At 42.6% G+C, this 24,797-nt stretch overlaps 2 protein-coding genes across 4 annotated transcripts in view; both read left to right on the forward strand.

Moving 5' to 3' along the window:
* Positions 1-296: 296 nt before the first annotated feature.
* LOC134626065 (ras-related protein Rab-37-like) lies at positions 297-21,596 on the forward strand. Of its 3 annotated transcripts, XM_063471556.1 has the most exons (10): positions 335-563; positions 5,369-5,479; positions 10,207-10,317; positions 12,835-12,876; positions 14,643-14,709; positions 14,849-14,901; positions 15,324-15,389; positions 16,130-16,186; positions 16,268-16,344; positions 19,126-21,593. In XM_063471556.1, the coding sequence occupies exons 1-10, from the start codon at positions 423-425 to the stop codon at positions 19,226-19,228; spliced, it is 828 nt and encodes a 275-aa protein (XP_063327626.1). In that variant the 5' UTR covers positions 335-422; the 3' UTR covers positions 19,229-21,593. The 3 variants fall into 3 exon arrangements, with proteins under 3 accessions (XP_063327627.1, XP_063327626.1, XP_063327628.1); XM_063471557.1 differs by lacking the exon at positions 10,207-10,317 and having other exon boundaries at positions 297-563; positions 19,126-21,596; XM_063471558.1 differs by lacking the exons at positions 335-563; positions 5,369-5,479 and adding an exon at positions 8,602-9,246.
* Positions 21,597-22,294: 698 nt separating this feature from the next.
* The window catches only part of LOC134626066 (Na(+)/H(+) exchange regulatory cofactor NHE-RF1-like), a 28,038-nt gene continuing 25,535 nt past the window's right edge, over positions 22,295-24,797 (forward strand). The window contains exon 1 of the mRNA XM_063471559.1: positions 22,295-23,319. Coding sequence (XP_063327629.1) covers positions 22,639-23,319 — 681 coding nt within the window. The 5' untranslated portion in view covers positions 22,295-22,638. The remainder of the gene's footprint in view (positions 23,320-24,797) is intronic.

Below are 24,797 nucleotides of genomic sequence, written 5' to 3' on the forward strand. Positions count from 1 at the left end.
AATGCTTCTTATTTTAAAGTCTTAAATTAACCTTTCCGCTACATTTCGAGGGGTTTTCCCTCTTACAAGAACATGATGGGAGATATTTATGAGGCTCTCTCTCCGGGGTGCTGAACACTTCCTTTTCCCTTCCTTGTTAAAAAGCTCAACATGACTTACATCATGAATACTGTATAAGCTACACTTCCGTTATCATCTCTGACCCAAACTCCTTTTAAATATTTAGTTTCAACATAATTATACATCGTAGCATGGGGGTATAAACCATCCAGGGGTGAAAGAGACATGCAGAGAAGGTGGGGTGGAGGAATTAAGACAGGGCGATAAAAAGGATGGAGAGGAAGCATAAACGTTTAGTTCACTTCTAGGACTTCACCTGCTTTTTGGTTAGGAGCTGATAATTACTATTTAATAGAAAGTGGATGGATGACAGCTGGGATACGCACAGGATGGATGAGTGGGGGAAGATGGTTTCCTCGGACAGCGCGTACATGTCATCCACAGAGGACGGACAGACGCCCACGGCCATCAACTACCCTTATAATGAAGAACTAACACACAAGGTATCTTTGTAACTATATTAAAAATGATGGGGGAAGCTAACAATATACAAACTGAAATTCCAGAGTACCACAGAAAAAAATATAATAAAATTCTTAATTTACTTTTAAATTAACTTTCAAAAGGATGTGCTTTTTTAAATAATTAACTACTCTTTCCACAGTGACTCCTTTGCTGTGTCATTTTCTGGAAACATCTGTACCAACAATAATCTCCTAATAGCTCTGTGATCTAATGCCACCCAATATAACCTCCCTAGTGCAAATTTTGATATCGATCAATACCAAATAAATACTGAACTATTACTGCTGATACTGATACTTTTAACCTATAAACACAGCTCAGGGTTAGGGGAGTGCAGTGGGTCATGATTTATGAGTGTGAATGGATGAATGAGACATGTTGGATAAAAAAAACAACTAAAAGCGCTTTATTCCCCTTTTATTTGGTGTGTTTGGGTCTGAGAAAAACATTCAAATCATCAGCTTTACTGCTGTTATCACCACAACACTGCAGTGCTTTGCTGGAAAGAGCACATCACTTAATGTTCACCACTGATTTCACGTTAGTCATCGGTCAGCAGGATAACTTCTCGACTTTGTCACAATCACAGGAGCTGCACAGTTTTAACTAAAGACAAAGCAAGTGAAATCCTGTTTATTGTCTCCGATTGTGGGCATTTCTTGCAGATAGTCTAATGGTTTAATCGCTCTGAATGCTCCGTAATTCCATTACTGGATATGTGTGAAACAAGTATTCTATTATGGTAAGCCAAGAACAAGCTCCTGCTTCCTCACTAATTGAATTCATGGATGCATTTGTTGTTTTGCCGAGTTCTAGCCTGCCAGCAGCCCCAGCACATACTACATACTGATGGTTCCAATTTTGTTTGCAGGCTGCACTGAGCCAGTTGGCTCTCAACTCTTTAAATATCCAGTAAATGTTGAAGTCCTACATGAAAACGTGTGACAAGAAACTGCTTCGGCGAGAAAGTAGAAAATAAAATATGCACTGTAAAAGCAAAAATCTGCAGTCTTTTCAGCGTTTTACCAGAAGGAACGTGGGGTGATGTGCTCTTTCTTTTGGATGTTCAGTTTGAGCTAGAATTGTAATCTCATCATGTAAAGACCTCTGCAGTGTAGCAATGCTCTCACAACTAGTTTGACAAAATGTAAAATTTGGCTCCAGCAAAAGCACCAAATATGCCGAAACATATGTGGGATTCTGCTGGCCTCTAAAACTGTCCTGGGTCTCCCCAGTGTCAGGGTTCAGACAGGTCTCTGAAAAAGCTGTAGTTACCCCCCCACCTCCCGCTTTATAACATACACACCACCAATCTCCTGCACTTCGACTTCTGTTTCATGGCTGCTCTCGTCTCCAGCATCAGTCCTGAAAACGTTGCCAGCATGCTGACATCAAAATTTCATGTAGGTGGTATGAAATAGTAATCTGATGGTTTCAGAGGGGGCCACACACTACATCTAACCTGGTCTGCATTGTTTCTACTTTAGGTGCTCATACCTGCTCCCTCTGTGAAAGGGATGCTAGCAAACACTTTATGTTATATCTGCTATTGAAAACTAAAAGCATCCTGCTCCGGAGTTTCCATCAAAAGGAAGCACACTGGAGAGCGAGGGAGCAAGCCACATAGCCTCAGATGTTTGGTCTGCATGTCACCTTGTTAGATTTTTAATGTGGGGAGCAAATTGAATGTGCAGAACATGAATATCGGTGATTAAAGTGAGGCGTACAGAGGCTGCCTGCTGTCACGCTGCACTCTATCTGAGCTCCTTGACACTGCAGATAAGAAGCAGGCGGTGGAGTCTGGGCTGCTGGAGGAGGAGGATGAGGAGGACTTCTGTGTATGGGGAGGCGGTGGGGTGAATAATGTCAATAAAGAAGGCAAGCATCTGCTGCCAAGGACCTCAAGGCTGGGTGCTCTAGAAGCCAGGGAGACAATAACCATGGCGACAAGGCCAGTTGTTGCCAGAGCTGCGGTGGCAAATCAGCAGATGGCAGCTGGGGTGATGGATGACCCTCAGCAAACAGAGCCAGCGGCCGTTTCTGTGGCGCTGCGTGTTGCTTTTGTGCATGCGTCAGATTCTCAGTCTGAAACGTGTACAAGAACATTTCACACCTGCATGACATCTTAAAGTATGTTTGTGTGAGATCTTTTCAGTTAAATTATGCTGGCAGTAAAATAACAAATCAAGTAAAACTGCAGTATTACCACCAAAATGTTTTTGTTCCAAAGAAACGTGTCCCCTGTAGGGCTCTTAATGTGGTAATGTAGCTATTCTCAAAGTCAACACCCTGAAAATCCCAGGGGTTCCACCCAAATATTAAATCTTCACTAATCAAATTACAAGAGAAATGACTTTGGCTCACCTGCAGTACCTTTGAAGGCCATCAGGGGGCTCTGGCTCTCTCTTTGGGAATTAACGAGTTGCTACCCACCTGAACTTCTGGTGAAACTGCTGCCGAAGCATTTAAAAAAAAATAAATCAACATTATGTTGCAAATAAATAATAAAATTTAAAAGAGCAAATTATTTCACAAAATTTATGGACATCTATGGTTTGATTTCTTTGCATGCGTGGATTGGATGGGTTGTCAAGACATCTGGTAAGAATTTCATTTCAACAGCACCTTTAGAAATAGATTTACTTAGAAAACTGCTGACGTGTTCAGTTCTTATTTTACCTGCTGTATCTTCCTGGTGAGATGATGGTAGTATTACTGCACAGCAAGGTTGTTATAGTTAACTAAAACTGAACTGAAACTAAATGGGAAACAAGATTTTATAAATAAAAACACATTTATATTACAGCTTGACTGATCAGGCTTTGGTCAACTACACGACTGTGAGTCCTCTGCTTTTAAAATGTGTGTTTTTATTGTAATACCTGCACTGATTTTAACAAATCTTCCCTCTAGACTTACAATATACAACAACACCTAAAAAGACTAAAACTCACACTGAAGGTAATAAAAACTAAACTAAACTAAACTTATGAGAAAATACAAAACTATGATGACTCTGCTGCCCAGAACCTTAGAATATATTTAGATTTAAAACCTCCACATGTTATGTTTTTGTGCTGTTTCTATAGATCCACGGTGATCTGTAATGCATATGTAACATGATGCGGTGGGAGGAATAATTATTGATCTCCTGCTGAATTAAGTTTGTGAGTTTGCTCACTTCCAAAGAACCCGGTCAGAAATCTGACTACCACTGATCTTTTAAAGTGAGCAAACTCACAAATTCAGCAGGAGGATCAATAATAATTCCTCATGCATAGCGTGGTAGTGGATCAGTACTAACTCTGTCACCTCATAGCAAGAAAGTCCTAGGTTCAAATCCAGCCTGGGGCCTTTCTGTATGGAGTTTGAATGGATGGTTGTCTGTTTGTGTAAGCCCTGCTGGGATAGACTCCAAACTCTAATTTGGAAAAGCAGAAGAAAATTAATAGATTCCACTTGCTTATTTTTAAGATATCCTAACCTGATTATCATCTGTCATCTGTTAAGAAGTTGCTTTACTAAACTGTAACCCAGCCTGAACTAAAATTAGTTGGTGGCACTTAATAAAGTGCCGCACGACCATAAGAAATTTCAACATATTTCATTTGATATTACAATGTAATTATATTTACCTACAAATAAGTGCAATTTTATGGTAATTTTGCATAAAAACCAACAATATTTCCCCATCTTACATCCTAAATATGCTGTACTTTTCAGGGCACGGGCTGTATTATGAAGTGCAATCATCTTGCCTGAATACTCATTAGGTTAATGTACGTGATGGATGTTTTATTATTCAACTGCCCTCTAATGTATATTACAAATATAAATGTGATGAGGACTGTTCTCCCTAACCAACGTATAGTGAAAATAAATGCCTGTGACCTGTTATAGAGCCAAAGTTAAGCCACTCCATAATATGACCTGCACCCCAAAAGTACAGTGTAGTTACAATGTAAGATGGGAAATACACTTTATTTTTCCACAAAATTAACAAGAAATTACATTGTACAAAATTACTTATTCAACACTTTACTGAAAGAATAGATTGTTTCCTGTGAAATTTCCATAGGTATGCAATACTTAAAGTTAATCAAATTATTTTGGCACATTGCACACTACTTAAAATGAGTTATACACAACTTAAATGTACTCACAACATAGTCATTTCTTTGTTTCATGTAAACACCTGACTTCTTACCCCTTTATTCTAGTGTAGCTACCTGTAAGTATTTGTATGTAAATATAATTATATTGTGGTTTCAAATAAAATACACTAAAATACCATGTAATTACAGGGTAATTACACCTTTAGTCACAGGCTGTATTATAAAGTGTTACCTGTTGGTTAACACCTCTGTATGCAAAGCTCTTTACTTTGATGAGCTGTACTTAGGTTAACAGTTAGAACTGAAGTGAATCTGTGATGTCTAAGAGAAAAATGGGAGTAACGGGGAGATGGTGGCACATGGGGGTACAGGAGCAGATGTGAGGCATCAGTCTGAGACGTGAGCACGGATCTCGCACACATAACCCGATTACATTCCCGCTTCACCGGTGCCCATTGTGCTTCCCCCTTTTTGCTGTTATTGACTCCCAGCTCCGGCTGTCACACAGCATCATGGAGCACAGAGCTCCACACTGAGCAGCCTATGAACACACGCATTGTCCTACACCGCCTGCGCCCACACAGCGCAGGGCCTCGGGCGACAAGTAGAAGCGGCAGCACTGAAGCCTGCATGATGTTGCCTCTGTCTCTCTGTAAATCTGTCTGCAGACCATCCTGGTGGGGGACAGCGGAGTGGGCAAGACCTCCCTGCTGGTTCAGTTTGACCAAGGCAAATTCATTGCAGGGTCCTTCACCTCCACCGTGGGCATCGGCTTCACGGTGAGTCCACTTTTCATGACCACCGCTCACCCCACCCACTCTGTATTTGTTCTGGCTCACTCATACTTCTGCCTTGCTCGCCCGTGTGTCTGTGTGTGTGTGATTATATATATGTGTATGCTTTCTCTCCCTCCTCCTCCCACCTCATTAAGCCGCTGACTTCACCCGAGTGTTGAGGGACATGTCACCGTGATGGGCTGTTTGCACTAAAGTCGTGACATTTGCTGCGAAGCAAATCTTCTCTGTTTGGGTGCTGGGGAGTGTTTGACTCCTTCGGTATGTGTCAGTGAAGTGCGGCGTGAATCAGCAGCGCTTCTCCAGTGGGCCAATGTTGCATTTTATCACTGCATTCATTATAATCCTTAACACACTGCAGGGGTTAAGGATTATAGTCAATGATGCCAATGCTACAATTGAAATTACTATCAGGAGAGCACAAGCGATGGATGCTGAGGCATGCAGGCTGTTTGCTGCTGGATGTTTGTTGCAAAGATGCTTCCAACAAGACTGATTTGATGCTTTGTGACATTTTTTTTTTTTTTTTATGTGGCTGAGGGTTAGGCTGGGTGACAAGTGAAGGCCAAAGGAGACAAACAGGAGGCATGCTTGGCTTAGTCTGGTGGATTTTTCCCCCTTGTTGCCACACTGATGATAACTTTGGCTTTGTGTCATTGCCATTAGTGCAGCGCAAAGGAGGGGAAAAAATCTGCGGGAAAGTAGAAAACTGGCTTTGGCATTGCACATTTGCATAAGTTTGCATAAATGTATGATCTAAGGTTCAAAAGCCCTGCAGAAAGATGCACTACAAAAATAAATAGATAAATAAATAAATCTTCTGGAAGCGTAAGTGTGCTGGATTAAAGTCAGGGGCGAGACAGGGTGTGCAAAAAGCGCCTTTCATTGGGTGTCTGCAGGCGACACTTTGAAAGGACCTGGCTGAGATGATCAGCAAGGTGGAAATTCAGGCAGTTGTGCTGAGCTGGCTGGAACAAATTGAGATTTAAAGCTTTTTCAGTCTCTGCGTTCAGATATTTTAGACATGTCTTCTCTTCATAAGCCGTAAAGCAGTGAACCGGTGGGAAAAACGGGCACGCAAGAACTTGTAACTGACAGTTTATCTGATACGATCTGAAATGTTAAATTGACTCATTTTCCTCAGCTGCACCTCCAACGTGCTGCTCTGACACGGCTCTGTCATGTCGGTTAGTGAGTGTTTTTTCCACGTGGAGTAATTTGCTGAGAGTGAGAGAAGCGAGTTCTTTAATGAGAACTGTGCAGGTTTGATTTAAATTACTATAACTGAGCAAATAAAGCAACACGACAAAAGTGGCAGGAGGTAAAAAAAAAAAAAAGACTTGCACAGAGCTGTGAAAGTATTTGCTGCCTTCCTGATTTCTTAGCTTTTTTGCACATTTGCCGAACTTAAATGTTTCAGATCATCAAACAAGCTTCAGTATCAGACAAAGAAAACCCTGAGTCAATGCAAAACACAGTTTTTAATGGTGATTTTATTGATGGAGGGGAAAAAGTTATCCAAACTTACCTGGCCCTGTGTGAAAAAGTAATTGCCCTCTAAACCTAATAACTGGCTGTGCCACTCTTAGTAGCAAGAACTGCAATCAAGTGTTTGCGATAACTGGCAGTGAATCTTTCACACAATAGAAGGAATTTTGGCCCACTCTTCTTTGCAGATTTGTTTTAATTCAGCCACACTGGCGGGTTTTCAAGCACGAACAGCCTATTTAAGGTCATGTCACAGCATCTCAATCTGAATTAGGTCCAGACTTTGACTAGGCCAATCCAAAAGCTTAATTTTGATGTGAGCCTTTGTGTTTTTTGGTCAGCAGTGGTTTTCTCCATAGATTCCAGTCGCTTTTGTATTGCTGAATCATGAACTCTGAATTTCACTGAGGCAAATGAGGCCTGCAGTTCTTTAGATGTTGTTCTGGGTTCTTTGTGACCTGAATGAATCGCTGATGCACTCCTGCAGTCCGTTTTTGTTGGCAAGAAATTTCTGGGAAGATTCAATATAAGTTTTCCCCCTTCGTGGTTCACTGGAGTCCCAAAGCCTTAGAAATATCTTTGTAACCCTTTACAGACTGATACATGTCAGTAACTTTGTTTTTCAGCTGTTTCTTTTAGAAATCTGTTGCACTTTGAAATCATCTAAGGAGCCTGGAAAGAAAAGTGACTGGACTTTTTGCTTTTCTTTCCAAGCTCCTTAGAGTCCTGTGACCTGGATGACTGACAAACCAGACAGACATATTGCGTTTTGAAATCTTTTAGCCTGCTTCACTTTGTCAGACAGCTTCCGTTTCATTGATTTCTTTATCCAACATGTCTGGCAGTAATCAGGCCTGGGTGTGGCTTTCAGCTCTCCAAGAAAAAACAATGTGGTTAATCACAGTTAACTCATGATTTAACAAAGTATCACACGCAGCCACGTAGATTGGGGTCGCTTTTTTCCCCCAAAATGAATGAAATCTCCATTTTAAAAAGAAACTCGGAAGTAAAACAGAAAACAAATGCGGACACAGACGGCTAGGATGCCAACCACAAAACCACGACATGCCCAGCTCCATGTTTTCTCATTATGTTAATGCCAGAGGGGGAGACGCTGCTGCCGCTGACGGGGACTCATGAGCTCATATGTGTGAGCGGCAGATCGCATGTCAGTTACGTAACATAAATGATCTGTGACCGTGCCGCCTTTAGTCCCGTCTGAGCGCGGAGAGTCTCCTCTCCGAACGGCAGGTGGAGACAAACACTGTCTGCTGCTGTAGCTGGAAACTGGGAGGAAAACTGGTCGATCAAGAAGGCGCAAAAATAACAAAAGACTCAAACCAGTTTAACAAGACTCGTTAGAATGTCCCAGGATAACAAAAAAAAATGTTTTTAAAAATGGGGCACATATTATGTGCGGAGGTTTTTGTGTGTGCGCAGGGATGTTGATGATGGTGTAAATGAACAGCCAAGTATGATTTGTGGATCTTTAAACTAGTAGTCCGTCCACCTCTCACCTGTGCGTGTGTGTGGATGGGGGGGGGGGGGGGTGGGGGGGGGGGGGGGGGTGGTGGTGGTGATCCTCTCGATCGAGCACCACCACCTGTGGCAAATGAGTCAGCCGTCAGCGCGTCTGACCCCCGCGGCTCCAATGTCAGCGTGAAAGACACACCATCGTCCGCGGAGCCGCCGTCGACGTCCTCGCATAGCTGCTCAGTTAATGATCTGCCCACGCCACGATGCACCGCTCTGCTCTGAACAATCACAATAATGTTTCCGCTTGCTTGTCATCACTGCCTTCTCCTTGACTGCTGGATGGCGCCGCTGCAGCTGATGTTTAAGTTTTGACCGTCTTCTTCCGCGTCTTCTCACAGTGCGCGAGTTGAGGTGTGATTTTTTTTCTCCTCCTTTCTTCACTTGGGAAGGTGATCCTTTCGTGGCCACACGCAGTATGCGAGCAGAGGTGGAGGTTGGCGGACACTGGGACTGAGTTGGCGGAGATCTCGCTGGAGGCTCTGTGCGCGTCTTTCTTCCTGTTTTTTTGTTTTGTTTTCTTGGACACCTTCGGAGATCGGAACTGTTTGGGGTTTTTAATTTTTAATTTTGGAAGGGGGGAAGGCTCTTTAGCCTGCGCTCTTTCCCTTGGCACTGCGATGTCCACGAGAAAGGCATCGTTGACGGAGAAGCAGGCAAAAAACGGCACATCAAAATATGTCTTGGAGAGATGCGCTTCTATTAACGAGTATTACGATATTGCCTTCAAGGTGTGTATTTCCGTCTTGTTGTGTCTGTGTTCGGGGGAGCTTGTTTTGCCTTTTTTGTGGTGCTACTGTTGGAACAGGTGTGTACATTTATTGCACTGTGACAGCTGGGTGTACCTGCAGCAGCAGCAACACGATTATTGACTTTTCACATGTGCAGCGCTCACTGGTGATCACAAGCGAGAGAGAGAAAAGAAATGCAATCTGAAGGCTCTGCCTTTTAGCAGGCCATTATTTTTTTACAGTTTGCATAATGACAGCATAACAGACAAGTCATCCACCCGGTTTGGTGCTGAATAAGCCTTTCTTTGAGGAGGCTCTAAATCCTCGTCCGCCCAGATGTTTGCAGAGGGTGTACTTGTTGCTTCTCACAGCTTCTGCTGAATGAGAGCCGCCCAGGTTTTTCCACACTGTTCCATCAACTCACAGAGACGGCAGCAAAACTTGCATTCAAGTGCAACTCTGTTAGCCCGTGCTCATTTGCATGGCGTGCTTTTTCTTTTATTGAAGCAGCCATGACTCGGTGTAAGCAACGTGTAATATTTTCACCTTCATGCTGCTGGATTGATTGTATAATTACGCACCCCCGTTGTTGTAATTATATTGATTGGAAAGGGGTGCCTGCTGGAAAGAAAATTAAAAAAATGACGAGAGTAAAATTACAGAGTTGGCTGATCACATCTTAACCCCCCCAGTACTTGCAAAGTGTCACATCCTGGTGGCAGCTAAGACAGTACTGTGGCTGTATTTGCCTACATTATAAAAGCTTACCGACATGATATACTGCACAGCGTGGTCGTGGGTGTCAAACTTTATGATTCCAGCTGTGAAATGTTCATGCAGTGTATTTAATGCAACGCACATCTGTTGGTTTATTTTTGTGTCAGTGGGTTTTTGTTTTGTTTTGATCAGCTGTAACCTGTTGTCCCCTCTTCTTCTTCTTTGGTGGTGGGTTTGCTCTAGGTGATGTTGCTGGGAGATTCGGCCGTGGGGAAGACATGCCTCTTGGTGCGCTTCAAAGATGGGGCATTTCTGGGAGGCAACTTTATAGCCACCGTTGGAATAGACTTTAGGGTGAGAGAGAGATTCTGTCGAACTCACCCAGTGAATCATAATGATGCTCAATTTCTCTATGAGCCTTTCCGTGTGTGTGTGTGTGTGTGTGTGTGTGTGTGTGTGTGTGTGTGTGTGTGTGTGTGTGTGTGTGTGTGTGTGTGTCAGTATTCTTGTTAATCATATGAAGCAATAACTTACGTGTGCAAAAACAACCTAATACTATCCGCAAAACAACAAAAACAACAGTAATCTGTCTGTTAACGAGCGACATCGACCCAATTATCACCCTGCAGTTTCTGCGAGGAACACCTCGTCATTCTGCGATGATAGCACCAAATGTACAAAACAAAAAAATAATCAGTGGAGTTCACAGACCACTTGTGCTGTTAGGCTGCGGACTGCTTCATAAATGTCTTGGCAGATGCCTGCCCACGTCCCTGTCTCCTGGAAAGATTGGCTGCAGCTCAGCTCCGTCCTGGAGGAGTCACCATGCTGACAGACGAGCTCTTATTCACACACACCTCGTGTGCGCGCACACACACACAACCCACACAGTGCTGGATTTGATGCAAACAGGCAAATGTGCTGCTCGGACCGAGTGGACAGGCTCACCCTCAGCCTCCCAGTTTTCCTCCAATCAGAGCAAAGCACTCTCCCTAATGGCAAGTCAAGTAGGGGGTTGGATGGGTAGGTAGGTAGGTGGGTGGGGGTGGTTCGAGGAGGAAATTGTGCTGCATTAGCCAAAGTGATGTATTGTCTTCTCTGGATGGAGGTGCAGACACGAAGGAGCGTAATGGATGTCTGACAGGTACATGAAGCATCAGCATCTCTCACTCTGCCTCCCCTCGCTCAGCAACAAGTGCTGCAGCCAATTCATAAAATGCATCAACACCGATCAACACTTGCATTCGTTTGTAGTGTCAGACTGAGGGCCTGGCAGAGAGTCACTTTTTGCTGTCACATTTGGGAGAAAGGTGAAAAGGTTGTCTCATACGCATGCACAGGCAGACAGGCAGCGTGTTGTTGCAGCTTGTAACATGGCCGGTCTATTTTCGGCATGCTTCCTTGTAGCAGTTACTCAGCATGCGGGCTCCTCTCACGTCATAATTTTGTGGGGGGGAGAAAATGGAAACCCATGGCAACTAATGCAGGGGTTGAACCATGTCCATTCCGCCAAAAGCAGACGATTCAGCAGGTGGCAGCTCATTGCTGCCAGTGACAGCCTTGCACACGTCATAGAGGTTTCGTTATTTGTGTTTCTGTGCAGCTTTTGTGTTATGTTTTTCTGACTTTTTTTTCTTTTTTTCTTTTCTTTTTGACATGCGTGCTTCGTGCTTTTGCAGGAAAGGCAGGGAGCGTTTGAGATGACCTGTCACTGATATGAAGTTTCAGACTGATTAAGGAAGTGCACTCGCGAGTCATACTTCCTTCGTGTCGTGGTGGTTTTTGCAGTACATGCTTGAAATATGCATATGACCTGGTTTCGTCCTGCAGGTCACGGTGGCATGAAAATCCTCCTCAAACTCTCCCTTTACCCCCATGATGCGACGCACCGGAGAACTCGTGTTGTTTACTCCTCTTTTGCACCCTTCCCAAAAATCTGTTTTCTACAGATTTTCTACAGATTTCAAAAATCTGTAGTCTTTTTTTGTTGTTGTTTGTTTTAGCAAAGGTGGGCAGATCATCCAAACATCGATAGTATCGATACGAATGTTGGTACTGGTATTGGATCGACACTAGTGCAACAGGATTGATATTTTGTTTCTATCCTCAGTTCAGTATTTAATTTAAACCTCTGAATTTTGTTTAAATAATTAATTTATATATATATATAAACAAATATACATAAATATAAACCTCCAACTTCAAGCATACACTATATTCACAGATTTCACATAGATGAAAGTGTAAGAAGTGCAAAATGTGTGTTTTGTTGTATCAATCTATTATTGTGGAAAACAAAACTCATTAGCGTTCATTAAAATGTGTTCCCAGACTGATGTCATAAATCATGACACACTGCTCTCACCTCCTGCCTTCATGGGTTAAAAGTATCGATACTGGAACTGGTATCTGCAGTAATGGCCCTGTATTTACTCATTATCGGATCAGTACCAAAATTTGCAGCATCTTAATCACAGCACTATTTTTTTAGCCGGGTCGCCTAAACTATTTTAGACCGATCTTTTCTTTTCTTTTCTTTTTTTAAAACAGGAAATCAGAGGGCACCCCTACAGGGCGGCAGGAAATTAACGGGGGAGTCCGTTGTTCTGCTGCCAGTCCTCTTTCTCACTGTTGTGTAATTAAGTCTCTTATCCCAAAGACCTCGCTGTTGTGTGGGTGTTGCAAATTACTTTCCCTGCCAGCTTTCAAAGCCACTTTTAGTCGCCTTGTTTCTTTTTGTCACACGCTGAGTCCATGAGCTTTTTTGGTCCGCTGTGATGTTCGTCATTCATTTCTGTGCCATTTCCACAGCACTCCAGTCTCTAAGGCATATGGTGACTTGTCTCACGCAGACTCTCCTTGTTTTCTTAGAATAAAGTGGTGGATGTCGACAACCTGAAAGTCAAGTTACAGGTGAGAGTGTTGCACCTTGTCGATGTCTGCCTGCGTTTCACCTCATCGCATGACAGCTCCTCTTTCATCCCTCAAGCAGCTTTAATAGCCTCAGCTTTAGGTTCACCTCAGTTCATCTAGGGTGGGAGATGATAGAGAATCCAAAATTACCTGGAAAAGAAAAAGTGATTTTCTCCATTTAAATGAAATCTGTGATTTTAACCACTGTTAAAGACATCCAGTTAAAGATATTGTGTTAGTAAAAAGGGATTTGGGGTTTTATTCCGGCAGCATGCTGTTGGCACACAGTCCCCCAAAACATGCCAGTCTATCATTATGACCTGTTCATTCAACACTGAGTGGGAGGCAACAGATTTAGACTCCTCTGCTATCTTAGCTTCTCTTTTTTTGCAAGCATTATACATTAGGAAAAAAAAATCCTGTGATTAATCCCAAAATACACGTAATGAGTTACAGCAGAAAATCTAAAGTCTCAAAAAGGTTCAGAGACTTCAAAGGGGCTGGATGAATTGCAGCAGGTGGATAGGATGTATTCAACATTTCCTCATACCATTTATTTCACATTACAAATCATAGCATTTGTTTAGCGTGACTAGCTTCGCTCTTTGATTTGTGTTTTGGAAACACTGGGTTTTTTTTAAAAAAAGCATATAGCTTAATATTGTATGTTAACCTACATAGTGGCTCAGGAGGTTCAGAAGCAGCTCTACAACCTGCCAACATGCTGAATTAACAGAAACACCACATGTCTATATACAAACAACTAAATTAATTTCATTTGATATTGAACTACAGGTGAAAGTTTGATTTGTGTTTGTTATACATATAATAGTGTATAATAAATGCTGAGAAATGCCTAGAATATAGTAAAATATAGTAAAAATGCAGGATTTATTTAAGGATGTATTCAAGAAAACAGCTGCTACACTAGGCCAACTAATTTAGCAGTTGCTCTACTAGAGCCAGTAATTTTGCAAGACAATGAGCTAAATGGCCGAGCTGGTCATTTATTATAATTATACTCCCGGGCCGCTTCATTAGGTACACCTGTTCAGCTGCTCTTGTAGCGCAAATATGTAATCATCCAATCACATGGCAGCAACATTTAGGCATGTAGAGATGGTTAGGGCGACATGCTCAAATCAGGCATCAGAATGTGGAAGAAAGATGATTAAAAGTGACTTTGAACGTGGTATGTTTGTTGGTGCCAGATGGGCTGGTCTGAGTATTCACCAAATTCACCAAATCATCTCAAACTGGATTCTTGAACATGACAATGAGTTCACTGTAGTGCAGCGGCCTCCACAGTCCCCAGATCTCAATCCAACCGAGCACCTTTGGGATGTGGTGGAAGGGGAGAATCACATCAATGACATGCAGCCGACAAATCTGCAGCAACTGTGTGATGTTATCATGCCAACATGAATCAAAACTTCTAAGGAATATTTACAGCACCTTCATGAATTGAGGCAGATCTGAGAGTCCAATCCGGTAATAGCAAGGTGTACCTAATGAAGTGACCAGTGAGCAAAAAGCTACAAAAAGACAAAGTTTAGCTTTATCAGCAAGTTTTAACTTCTAACTTCAACTACTCAGATTCTGGATTTGAATCAAATCTTCACTCATTACTGCGTTAGAGCTTTGTGGAGAGGTATTATCGCTCGCAGTGCGTGCTGCTGACAACAGGCTGTCTTGTATTTCGTGAGGGTGGATCAGGATGCACACCAGTGTTTGCATACCATGTAACTGTGTGCTTTGTTACCCAGATCTGGGATACAGCCGGCCAAGAGAGATTCCGCAGTGTAACGCACGCCTACTACAGAGATGCCCAAGGTAACCTTTGTATTTTTATATATTTTACTTCCTCATGCTCTCCGTGTGGGGGAAGGTCTAGAGTAGGTAATGAAGCAAAGCAGTGTGTGTGTTCATCTATGAAAGAGTAGCCCTATTTTATATGTTTCCTTTCTCACAGCGTTACTCCTGCTTTATGATATCACCAGCAAGCCATCATTTGACAACATCAGGGTAAGACTTTCTCAGATTACTTTCCCACTTGTGCTTTCGCTGCCTCTGCCTCTCATTGCTCCTCTCTGCTCTGTGTTTATTTTCACTTCCTGCTCCCAAGCCCCCTCAAGCTGAACGTTAAACTCTATTTACATGCAAAGTACTGCGGGGGCCCGTAGCGTCTTCTCTCTTTAGAATGACAAGATGTTATCATTTGCTTGGTTACACAGTTTCAATAATGAAAAGCAATAAAAACATTCAAGGACAAGAGTGACTCAGTGACGCCATGATTGATTGGAGGGTGGTAATAACGCACTGCTCAGGAGGAACAGCAGAGCGCTTGCTTCATCTGGTGGTGTTTGCTTTTTTTTTTTTTTTTTTTTAATTGACCAATACCCCCCTCCTCCTCCTCCTTTGACTGTCTATCTTTTCTACTTTTGAAGGCTTGGCTGACTGAAATACACGAGCATGCCCAGAAGGATGTGGTCATCATGTTGCTCGGCAACAAGGTGAGCATAGCTTCCGTTTAGTGTTACATAAAAGATTAGGAGCATAACAAGTCCTTCGCACAATTTTAACACACCGTTGTCACACTTTGTCACACATGCACGAATGCAAACTCTTAATCTCTTAACATAACGTTTACAAGTGCACAAATTGATGTCCTGATCGTGTTGCTGTGTGTCTCCTCTGATTTGTGTGCTTTTAATGTGCACACTTGTGCACACAGAGACGGCCTGTTTTCAAATTTGTTGCTTTCATCCATCATCCGGTGTTATTCCATCATCATGACTATTAAGGATACATTCATCCAAAAACAGTGCCTCACTAAACTGCTGTTGCTTTGCTTCAAGCGGCCGATGCATTGAATATTTCCTGCAAAGCGCTTCTGGTGATGAAAAGAGACATTTTCCTGTCTCACTGCAACAGCAGTCATTGCTAATATATCTAAAAGCTCCCTCTGGTGGCTCAGAGAAAACTCACTCGTCTCAAGGGTCTTAGATGTCACGTAGCAGCAGCTCAGATTGTTTGCTGTGAAAGCAGCGGGACTGGTGGCATCGGTCTTCTGCTAGAGGTGGAGATTCTGACATTTCACCAGTCTGAAGGAGATCTGGCTCACCAGCTGGCGGCCCGGCTGCCAGATAAGAGACAGGACATGCCGGCTGACGAGATGTAGCGGATGGCATGGTGAATCTGTGACCCGTCACCTACACTGTGATGACTTGTTTTTCCGTTTGCTGTCTTACAGTCAGACATGGCTGCAGAGAGGGTCGTGAAGACGGAGGACGGAGAGAAGCTGGCCAAGGTAATGCGTGACATTTTCAAGTGGTTATGTTCTCCACAGCAGAGGAGAGTCTTTACTCTTCTAATGTTTTTTCCATCTCAGGAATACGGAGTACCATTTATGGAGACCAGTGCCAAGACCGGAGTCAATGTGGACCTGGCTTTTCAAGCTATAGGAAAGTAAGTTTTAAACCTCCTGTAATCAATACCTATGTGTACACAATGGATGAGATTACGTTATGTAATGGAAATTAGTTGACCGAAGCAAAGAACCCACTTTGGTGTAGGTCAGCTGATAATTTCTGGTTTTACAGAATGTGGCTTTGAAGATTTAGTTGGCTTTCAGCATGCACATAGCATCACCTTACCAGGAAAAGCACCAATATGTAAGCCTAATGTGATAACAGGCAGTTTTGTTGCCATGGTAGCATAGTAGGGTAATATTATGTTATTCTTTTTTAAATTTTTCGGGCTATCCTCAAGTCTTAAAAGGAGCAAATAATGCAGGTTTAAGAGATGTATGATCGAATGCTAATGTTAATATTATAATTGCGTTTTATTTTCCCCCACTATGCGTAAAAAAGCCTAAACTCCACCTAATTTACAGTTAAAAGAAAAATATAATCTGACTAAAATAATCACTGATCACTAACCCTAACCCAAGAAGAAAATAATGCAAAGCCAACAAATAAATTAAATGGGTGATGGGGAAAAAATTAAGGTTTTGGACATACCAAGTCAGAGTTATGTTGCAGTTATGAGCATGAGATGCATGTTTTGAATACTTTTGGTCTGCTGCTGTTTGTCTTTTTTGGAACAGGGTGGTTGCAATATGGGAAAAAGAAATCCCACAACATTTAATTTTTTAAACAATATGCTGCCAGCGTTGTGGGGTGAGTTTAACCATAACCTCATCCAGTAGCTTTGGGATAAACTGGATCATAGACTACAGTGGTATTTGTGGCTGAATTTGAATAAATCCTTTGAGCCAGTTTATAAACTCTAATGGGATTGATTCCCAGAAGAGTCTAGGCTCATGTAATAGCTTATTAATGTGCATAGTTTTAGAATAACATCTTTAATGGCCACATATGGGTAGGATATCTGAGCGTCAATACACTTTTAGCCTTGTAGTGTATTTAGTGTTGTATTCTGATCTCAGAATGGACTAAAGGTTTATTTAAAAAATGACCTTGTACTCAGTCTAAAAAGTAAACTAAAAAGACACTGCACAGAATATACATATCAGCAAAAAAAGGTAGATCTAGTTATTGTAAAGTTTTTACTTTTGTAGCTATAGTTTATCAGTCATAGATTTTATTTCTGGGTCTCATAGCTGTTTCATTCATTTTGCCATGTGGGGAGTCTGTAGATCACACTTTTGATTACCTAAATAAAAAAAACAAGTCATTTTTTAGCTTATTTAATGGAACAAAAAGAATGTTGCATTCATAAATATACACTGATTAATGTGTAACATCTGTCAGGGTGTCCAAAGCCGACAATGTTAGATCCACTTCAAAGACTCTTTCACTAACAGCAGCTAACAGAAACGCCTACAGACAGAAAAGTTCAGGATATCCTCAAAAACTCACCTCGGTATTGCTGTCATCAGACAGCAGTAAGCTTTAGTGACTCGCTTGCATCAGACCCCTTTCACAAAGTTTTACAGCTACCAGAGTAAATGCATGCGGACACCCAGCATATTGACACCTGAGGTAAACAGCAGCTTGACAGCCCCACACTCACTACAGATAAACACCAGCCAGAGGTGTTTGTCCCACAGGGGCCACCGTAGCTAGGAATATGCACTTAATTGGAAGGGGTAAGAAAACAGACTTCAATTGACTGCAATCTGGAATTTACTGAAATCTAGTGGTGAGATTTTACACACTGTACCTTTAAATTTTGCAACTTTTCCCCTTCTTGTGTGCCTCTGCACCACTTCCACCACTTGCCTGGAAGTAGCTTATTTGTCAGTTTCACCACAGACCTCAAACTTGCAAAAACTAAGAAAAGAGAAGAAAACAAAGAAAACAGACCCAGATTTGATGTTGAGGATCATTAGTGGCCATGAAAGCTGGACGACCAATGCTTGCCTTGCAAACACAATCATTCACACAATCAACATTTGGCTTACTTCTCTTTTCTGAATAAAAAATGAAGTTGCAGGGTAAATCATCGCTGATGACATCTCGTATCTTAGACTTCAAAAGCTATTCTCCTTTTAAAGACAGAACCCTTTGCAGTACGAACTGAATATAAATTGCACTAAATTGTGCATGTTTTTGTGCTCGGTCCACAAAGGTAACAAACTAATGAATTCTCTTCAGCTCGGGTCATGCTTGTGGAATAATGAACGGTGAGATTTCACATGAGGGTTGTTATCCGCTTCATGCATACGCCTGACCTCTGTTGTTTACTCTGATGTTCTCCTCTGGGTTATGTGGTTGTTGTTTTTTTCTTCTCTGTCTCAGACTTTAAATTGATGCAATCAAGCCTTCCTCTTCAACTACTGCAAACCACTGGTTTTTGTTTAGTTTGTTGTTTGCTCCTGTTGTCTATAATTATTATTAGTATGGGACTGTTTGCATGTCAGGCTTCCTCTGGACTCTAAATAATAAGTGTGTGATTGCTGTATTTTAATGAGTTACTGACTGGAAGCAAATCTACAAAAGGTTCACATGAAGTCTGCAATGACGGCTTATAACGTGTGCTTCCAGTCCTCCAAATGAAACTAATGCAAGTGATTTGTAATGCTGATGTGATGGCAGTCTTAAGTGGATGTCAGATTAAATGATAGCACGCCTGAGGCATTCTGATAAAATCTCAGAACACGGAGATCCTGATATGTTTCTCTTCGTTTCTCATATTCTTTATTTGCTCAGCCTGTCTGTGCTCCATCCCACACATCCGCCACCTCTGCATCTAACTTCCTGCATCTCTCTCTTTCTCTATCAGGGAGCTGAAGCACAGAGCGACGCAGCAGCCAAATGAGCCCAAGTTCCAGATACACGACTACATCGAGTCTCAGAAGCACAAGACTGGCTGCTGTGGCCCGTAGCTGATGCTGATAATCTGGCAGAGAGAGACACATACAGATAGAGAAACGTGGAGGGAGGGAAAGTTTAAAAAAAAAAAAGAAAAAAAAAAGGCTGGTCTCTCTTATGAAAGCCAATCCCTGCACCAAAACCTGAGAAGCAGACGTCCTCGTCTTCGCTCCACCGAGCTTTCGGCTGAATGAAAGTGAATGTGGATTGGCTGCCATCCCCTATTTGAAATGTGAATTTCTACCTTTTATGTCACGTGTAGAGATATTTGTGGGGTTTTTTGTGGTGACAGTTGTATCAAAGCTACCAGTCAGGAGTTGCAGACTGAAATGCTATATCCATCTGCAGGGATGGGAAGAATGAACAGGTTAAACAACCGCTGGTGCCGGCGATTGCCAGCGTGGATATAGCATTTCATTGTTGCGCAACTCTGAGTTTGTTTAATCCCAGTTATATCAGGCTGTGAACAGAATCCTTTTTTGGCCTTACAGTCTTTTAAATCTTTAAGTGAGTCTGAGTCTCACGATGAGATTGTAGCTAAAATGATCCCATCTGTTCACATCTGTACTGCTGTTAGATAGAATAAAGCCAACGTTTGGAGGGCGTTTACCCACTCTGTGTCTGTCTGTACATTCAATTCAGGGCCAGTGACACGCCATCCCGAGTACTGTATGTGTAACTATAGACAGTGGGATTATTTCCACTGTTCCCTCCACATGCACCACTCACACACAGCAACAGCACAGCACTCCCTCTCACACAGCCATTGTCGTGTCCCCTTCGGTGGTGGATGTCGGTGTGTGTAGCCTGTAGCAAAGCTGTATTTGTGCATCACTTTTCTTTGTACGCTGTTCTTTGCTCATTATGAACGTTTGCTCGTCAGACTTGCTCTGTGTCACATTTGTCCTCTCTTGAGAGGTTGTCACGGTGATCACAAAGTGCCATGAAAAAGTGCTTTGTTGTCATACGATCTATACAAAAAATATATATATATATTTTGTAATGTACGTGCTGCTGCTTTATTGAAGTCTGGCTCGTCTGCGTTTCTGTGTGTGTGTCTGTGTGTCTGTGTGTGTGTGTGCTTGAGTGGGAGTCGCTGACAAACGGCAAGATGTGCTGCAGTTAATGAGCCACTGTGTGGCAGCAGCTGCCCTGTTTATTCTCCAACATGCACAGCTAGAGAAAATAAAGTGTTTTATCAATCAGATAGATAACTGTACACATGTTAACAACTGTGGATTTGTGAGTGTGTTTTATGATGTTACTGTAAGCAAGCTTTTTGCGAAAGGATGCTCAGGATCTGTGTGGTTGCACAGGTTAGATGGACTAGTGCACTGGGGTGATGTGAGAAGACATGAAATACTTAAGAACACAGTCGTGATTCACTGTACACCTGAAGGCGGCTCACATCCATCTACAGTATGACTCACTTAGCAGACCCACTGAGGCTTTCTGTCCTTTCCTGTGGAAAAAAAAGTGCATTATTTGAGCGACTTTCCATCACCAACTTGAACCCACTGCTGCACGTGGTCAGCATACTGCTGAGAGCTTCTGCGTCTGTCCTCTTATCAGGGCTGGCAGCATTCTCAGCTAAGAAGTCAAATCCTGCCCGAGGTTTTAGCCGAGCAGCTTCCTGTCAGGATCTATTTTCACTGCCATGTCACTCATATCTCTGAGATGAGTTTGGGGTGACAGTGGAGTTGAAAACTGATGCTGATTATTGTTGACAGATGATCGCATAGCCAGAAGTGAATCTTTTGTTGGAGTTTAGGAGTACTGAAAGTCGATGCAGGGCTCCTAAAATGCCCAGTTTGTTCACATTGATCATTTAAATCACGGTCATCTCCAGCTTCACCTGTTTTCACTGGACTCCACTCGGGTACTTTAGCACGACTTAACTTTCTTTTGATTGGTTGCCCCTCGCAAACAGCAGGTGGGTGGGGCATCTGTGCTCACAGACAGAGCAGTGTGCATGAGATGACCATATGGAGTACATTCACTCTCTTTGACGTCATACAGAGACAAAAGCAGGAAACAAAATATTTGAAGCTGAGCATTTAGAGCAATCTTTGCTCTCTAGGACTATCTGCACATATGCAGACTTCATTATTTGAGTCTGCCAAAGGAAAGTCCCCTTAAGTCCGATCTGGTGAGTCAAAAAGTCATAACTAGGTCTTGTCTGGTTACTAATTTGAGGTCGCAAGTCTTTATCAACCCCCCAAACACTCTCATTAAAAACAGTATACAGTATCCTGCAGGGACATCAAACTCAGTGTGGGCCACACACAGCCCACTTTGATGTTAAGTGGGTCAGACCAGTAAAACTCCCTCTACATCAATGTAAAGAAGTTTAACTGAACATTTAATAACTGAAATATCCTAATATAAGAAAAAAAGTGATTTCAACAATATGTATTGATTTGTCTACACAATAAAGAAATAATTAAAAATAGAAATACTTAAAAGCAAATTTTTAAATAATTAAATGTGTCAGCATGATTCTTTGGAAAAAATAAAGAAAATAAGTTGAAAAAATTAATTTAGTAGCTCAGTGCCCAAACAAATTTCTAGGGTAGTCTGGTTAATAAATTTAAAAAAAACAAAAAAAACAGGAACTTTTCAGTGATTTAATTGTTCCTCTATTACTTAATTATTTTGATGTAGTATTAATTTAGCAAAAGCTGTAAAACTGAAGAAAATACTGTAAATACAGAAGTTACAGTTAAAAGTTCATAATTTCTGGGCTCCACCCGTGCCTGAGTGTAATAACTGTTTCTACAGCAGCGTGTGGAGTGGATATGCTAATGACAAACAAATGTTTTACCTGTGACTTCAGAAAGGTAAAAACTAAAACTAAGAATTAATTGATTCAGATTTTAAAATGCCCAGGATTACTCTGTGTGTGTTTTTTATATGTATTGTTTTCCTCAAATAGTTTCTTCTTCTTCTTCTTCTTCTTGTTTTTCGGAAATCATCGCGCCTCGATTTATTTTTGCTCCTCCACTGGCCCCTAGTTTGCATAAAGCTGCCAGCTGGGCCGTTCAGTGAACGCACCTCCCTCTTCCTGAGTGGCTTTTCCACTTGTTTTGTGCAGCAACACTGAAAGGGAGCGTCTGCTGATTGAGTTTAATCGGCCTCAGCCCAGTGCCCGGGTCAGGACCTTCAGTGCGCACAGGAGCAGGAGCTTCGCTCAGGATTTAGACCACTTCAGCTGCAAAGAGCACATTAGGAAGAAGCAAGGCAGCAGCAGCAGCGTTTCTCACGGACTGGTCTCCTCAGCAGGGCGGGGGGTGGGTGTTTTTTTTTTATTTTTTAAGAGGGTTCCTCTCATTCACACATAATCTTCCTCAGCAGCATCCTGAGGAGGCTTTCTAGTTATTTCCACAGTGAACCAGCAACAGGTTGAGCAGCAGCAGCAGCGTGAATGCGAGTGAAGCCGAACATGCCGAGCAAAAGCCAGTATCTGCGCCCCCGGCTGTGCACGCTGGAGAAGGGGGACAACGGCTACGGCTTTCACCTCCACGGGGAGAAAGGTAAGACGGGCCAGTTCATCCGGTTAGTGGAGCCCGACAGCCCGGCAGAGACCTCCGGGCTCCGTGCTGGCGACCGGCTGGTGTACGTGAACGGGGAGGACGTGGAGAACGAGAGCCACCAGCAGGTCGTGTCCCGGATACGAGCCACCGTGGGCCGGCTGGAGCTCATAGTGGTGGACCCGGACACGGAGCAGCTGCTGAAGAAGCACAACTTGAAGTGCCTGAAAGCTTTTGTCACCGACGGGGTCCCCCTACCCTTCGAGGAGGAAGAAGTGGAGGAGGTGATAGTGGTGGAAAAGGAGGAGGAGGAGAAGACGGAGCAGGACGAGGTAGTGGTGGAGGAGAAGCAGGAGGATGGAGAAGTGAACGGGACAGAAAACGGAGATGAGCCGCGAGAAGAAGAGGTGGTGGAGGAGGTGAAGCAGGAGGAGACACCTGAGGAGACGACACCTGAGGAGACGACACCAGAGGAGACACCTGAAGAGACGCCCAGAGAGTCCACGCCGATCCCAGAGACTAACGGGCAAATCCACGGACAAGTGGAGAAGAAGCTGAGCATCAGCTCTGAGAAGGTGAGACACATGAAACTGGTAAATTCCCGCATTTCACGAGAATTTTCGTGCACCAAGTTTTGCAATTTCTGCGTTGTGCAAATGTTTCACTATAAAATCAGGCACCAGGTTTCCCACAGATCAAAACTTTCCCCATAACTTTTCAAAATAAAAGCCCCTCTTCTGTGGTTTTATTCCAAGCATCCCCACCCACAATCTATGCCTATGCCAATGATGGCACTTAGGTATAAGTGCTGATAACTGCATCAAAGCTCCCTGCTTTTACCCAGGTACTGTTTCATGTAGATAATAGGTGCTCTGTGTCAGCTGCATCCACGTGTTGCCAGGTTGTGGGCAGGGTTTGCTGGCAGGGCACTTGCTGTGGGTGAAAGGCTTGAGATCACGAAAACAGGGCCTCAAACTGTGCCTTTCTTCTCCCAAATAACTGATTTCCTAATGTTTTTCACAGTGCTGTGAGATACAGGACTTATATTGCCAATGCCAATATTTTTAAGCTATAAAGGCAGCTTATGTAGGGGAGAGCAGTGTGTCATGAGATGAATCATCATCAGTCTGAACACATTTCATGACCACTAAATCACTGTGATGTTTACTTTCTACAATTCATTTTGTTGTGTTATCTAACACAAAAAAACGAACCTTTCAGCTTTGCTACGATACCAATACTAGCGATCGATATTTGTACCAATCTGATCATGAGTTTTCTGGCATTAAAGAGAATTTACTTGAAAATGTGAGGACAGTGACACATTGAAGTTGAGCAGTTAAAAAAAGAAAACGAGGAAAAAATGTACCCTCAGTGTAGAAAACAACAAAAAACAAATGACTTACATTTGTGAGCCATCCACAACAATCACCAGGAAATAGTTTGGTCCCCCCACTCCCCTTTTAAAAAAATATATCTGAAACAAAATGAAGCCCACTAAGTGCCCTTTTTTCTTTCTTTCTTTCTTTAAAAATTAGGGACACGTTCTCAGTCTGCGTCAGCCACTTGTTGTTTCCCGAGTGTAAGCACTCAAGAGGACGAGGGTCCCTGCAGTCTGGAACATCTGTGTCCCTCGCTGCAGCGTCTCGGATGTTTATCCCCGAGGCTGTTTGTGTCTGTGTGCGGTGCTCATCCTCCGTACTTAACTGTGGGTGGAAAGAAGGGTCATAATACACACAGCCAGCAGCCATCGCAAAGAGACAGAGAGGGACCGGCTAAGCTTTAATTTTTTTCTTTAATATAATAATCATCTTCTGCGGGTGAAGTGTTAAGTTATGATTAATTGGAAGATGTTTCCATTAACACTTAATTGCGAGACGGCTTCTTTCTTTTTCCTTCACAGGTGTTAAAAGATAAAACAAACAGGCGATGACGCTGCAAACTGAAATTAGGTTATTTTGCTGTGAGTTGGCCACAGCTGTACCGATGTCTGCCTCTTTTTCCATCTAATGGAACCAAAAATAAATTCAGAAACTAACCAGAAATGCTTGTT

Source organism: Pelmatolapia mariae, linkage group LG4, assembly GCF_036321145.2.
Source record: "Pelmatolapia mariae isolate MD_Pm_ZW linkage group LG4, Pm_UMD_F_2, whole genome shotgun sequence".
NCBI classification, from domain to species: Eukaryota; Metazoa; Chordata; class Actinopteri; order Cichliformes; family Cichlidae; genus Pelmatolapia; species Pelmatolapia mariae.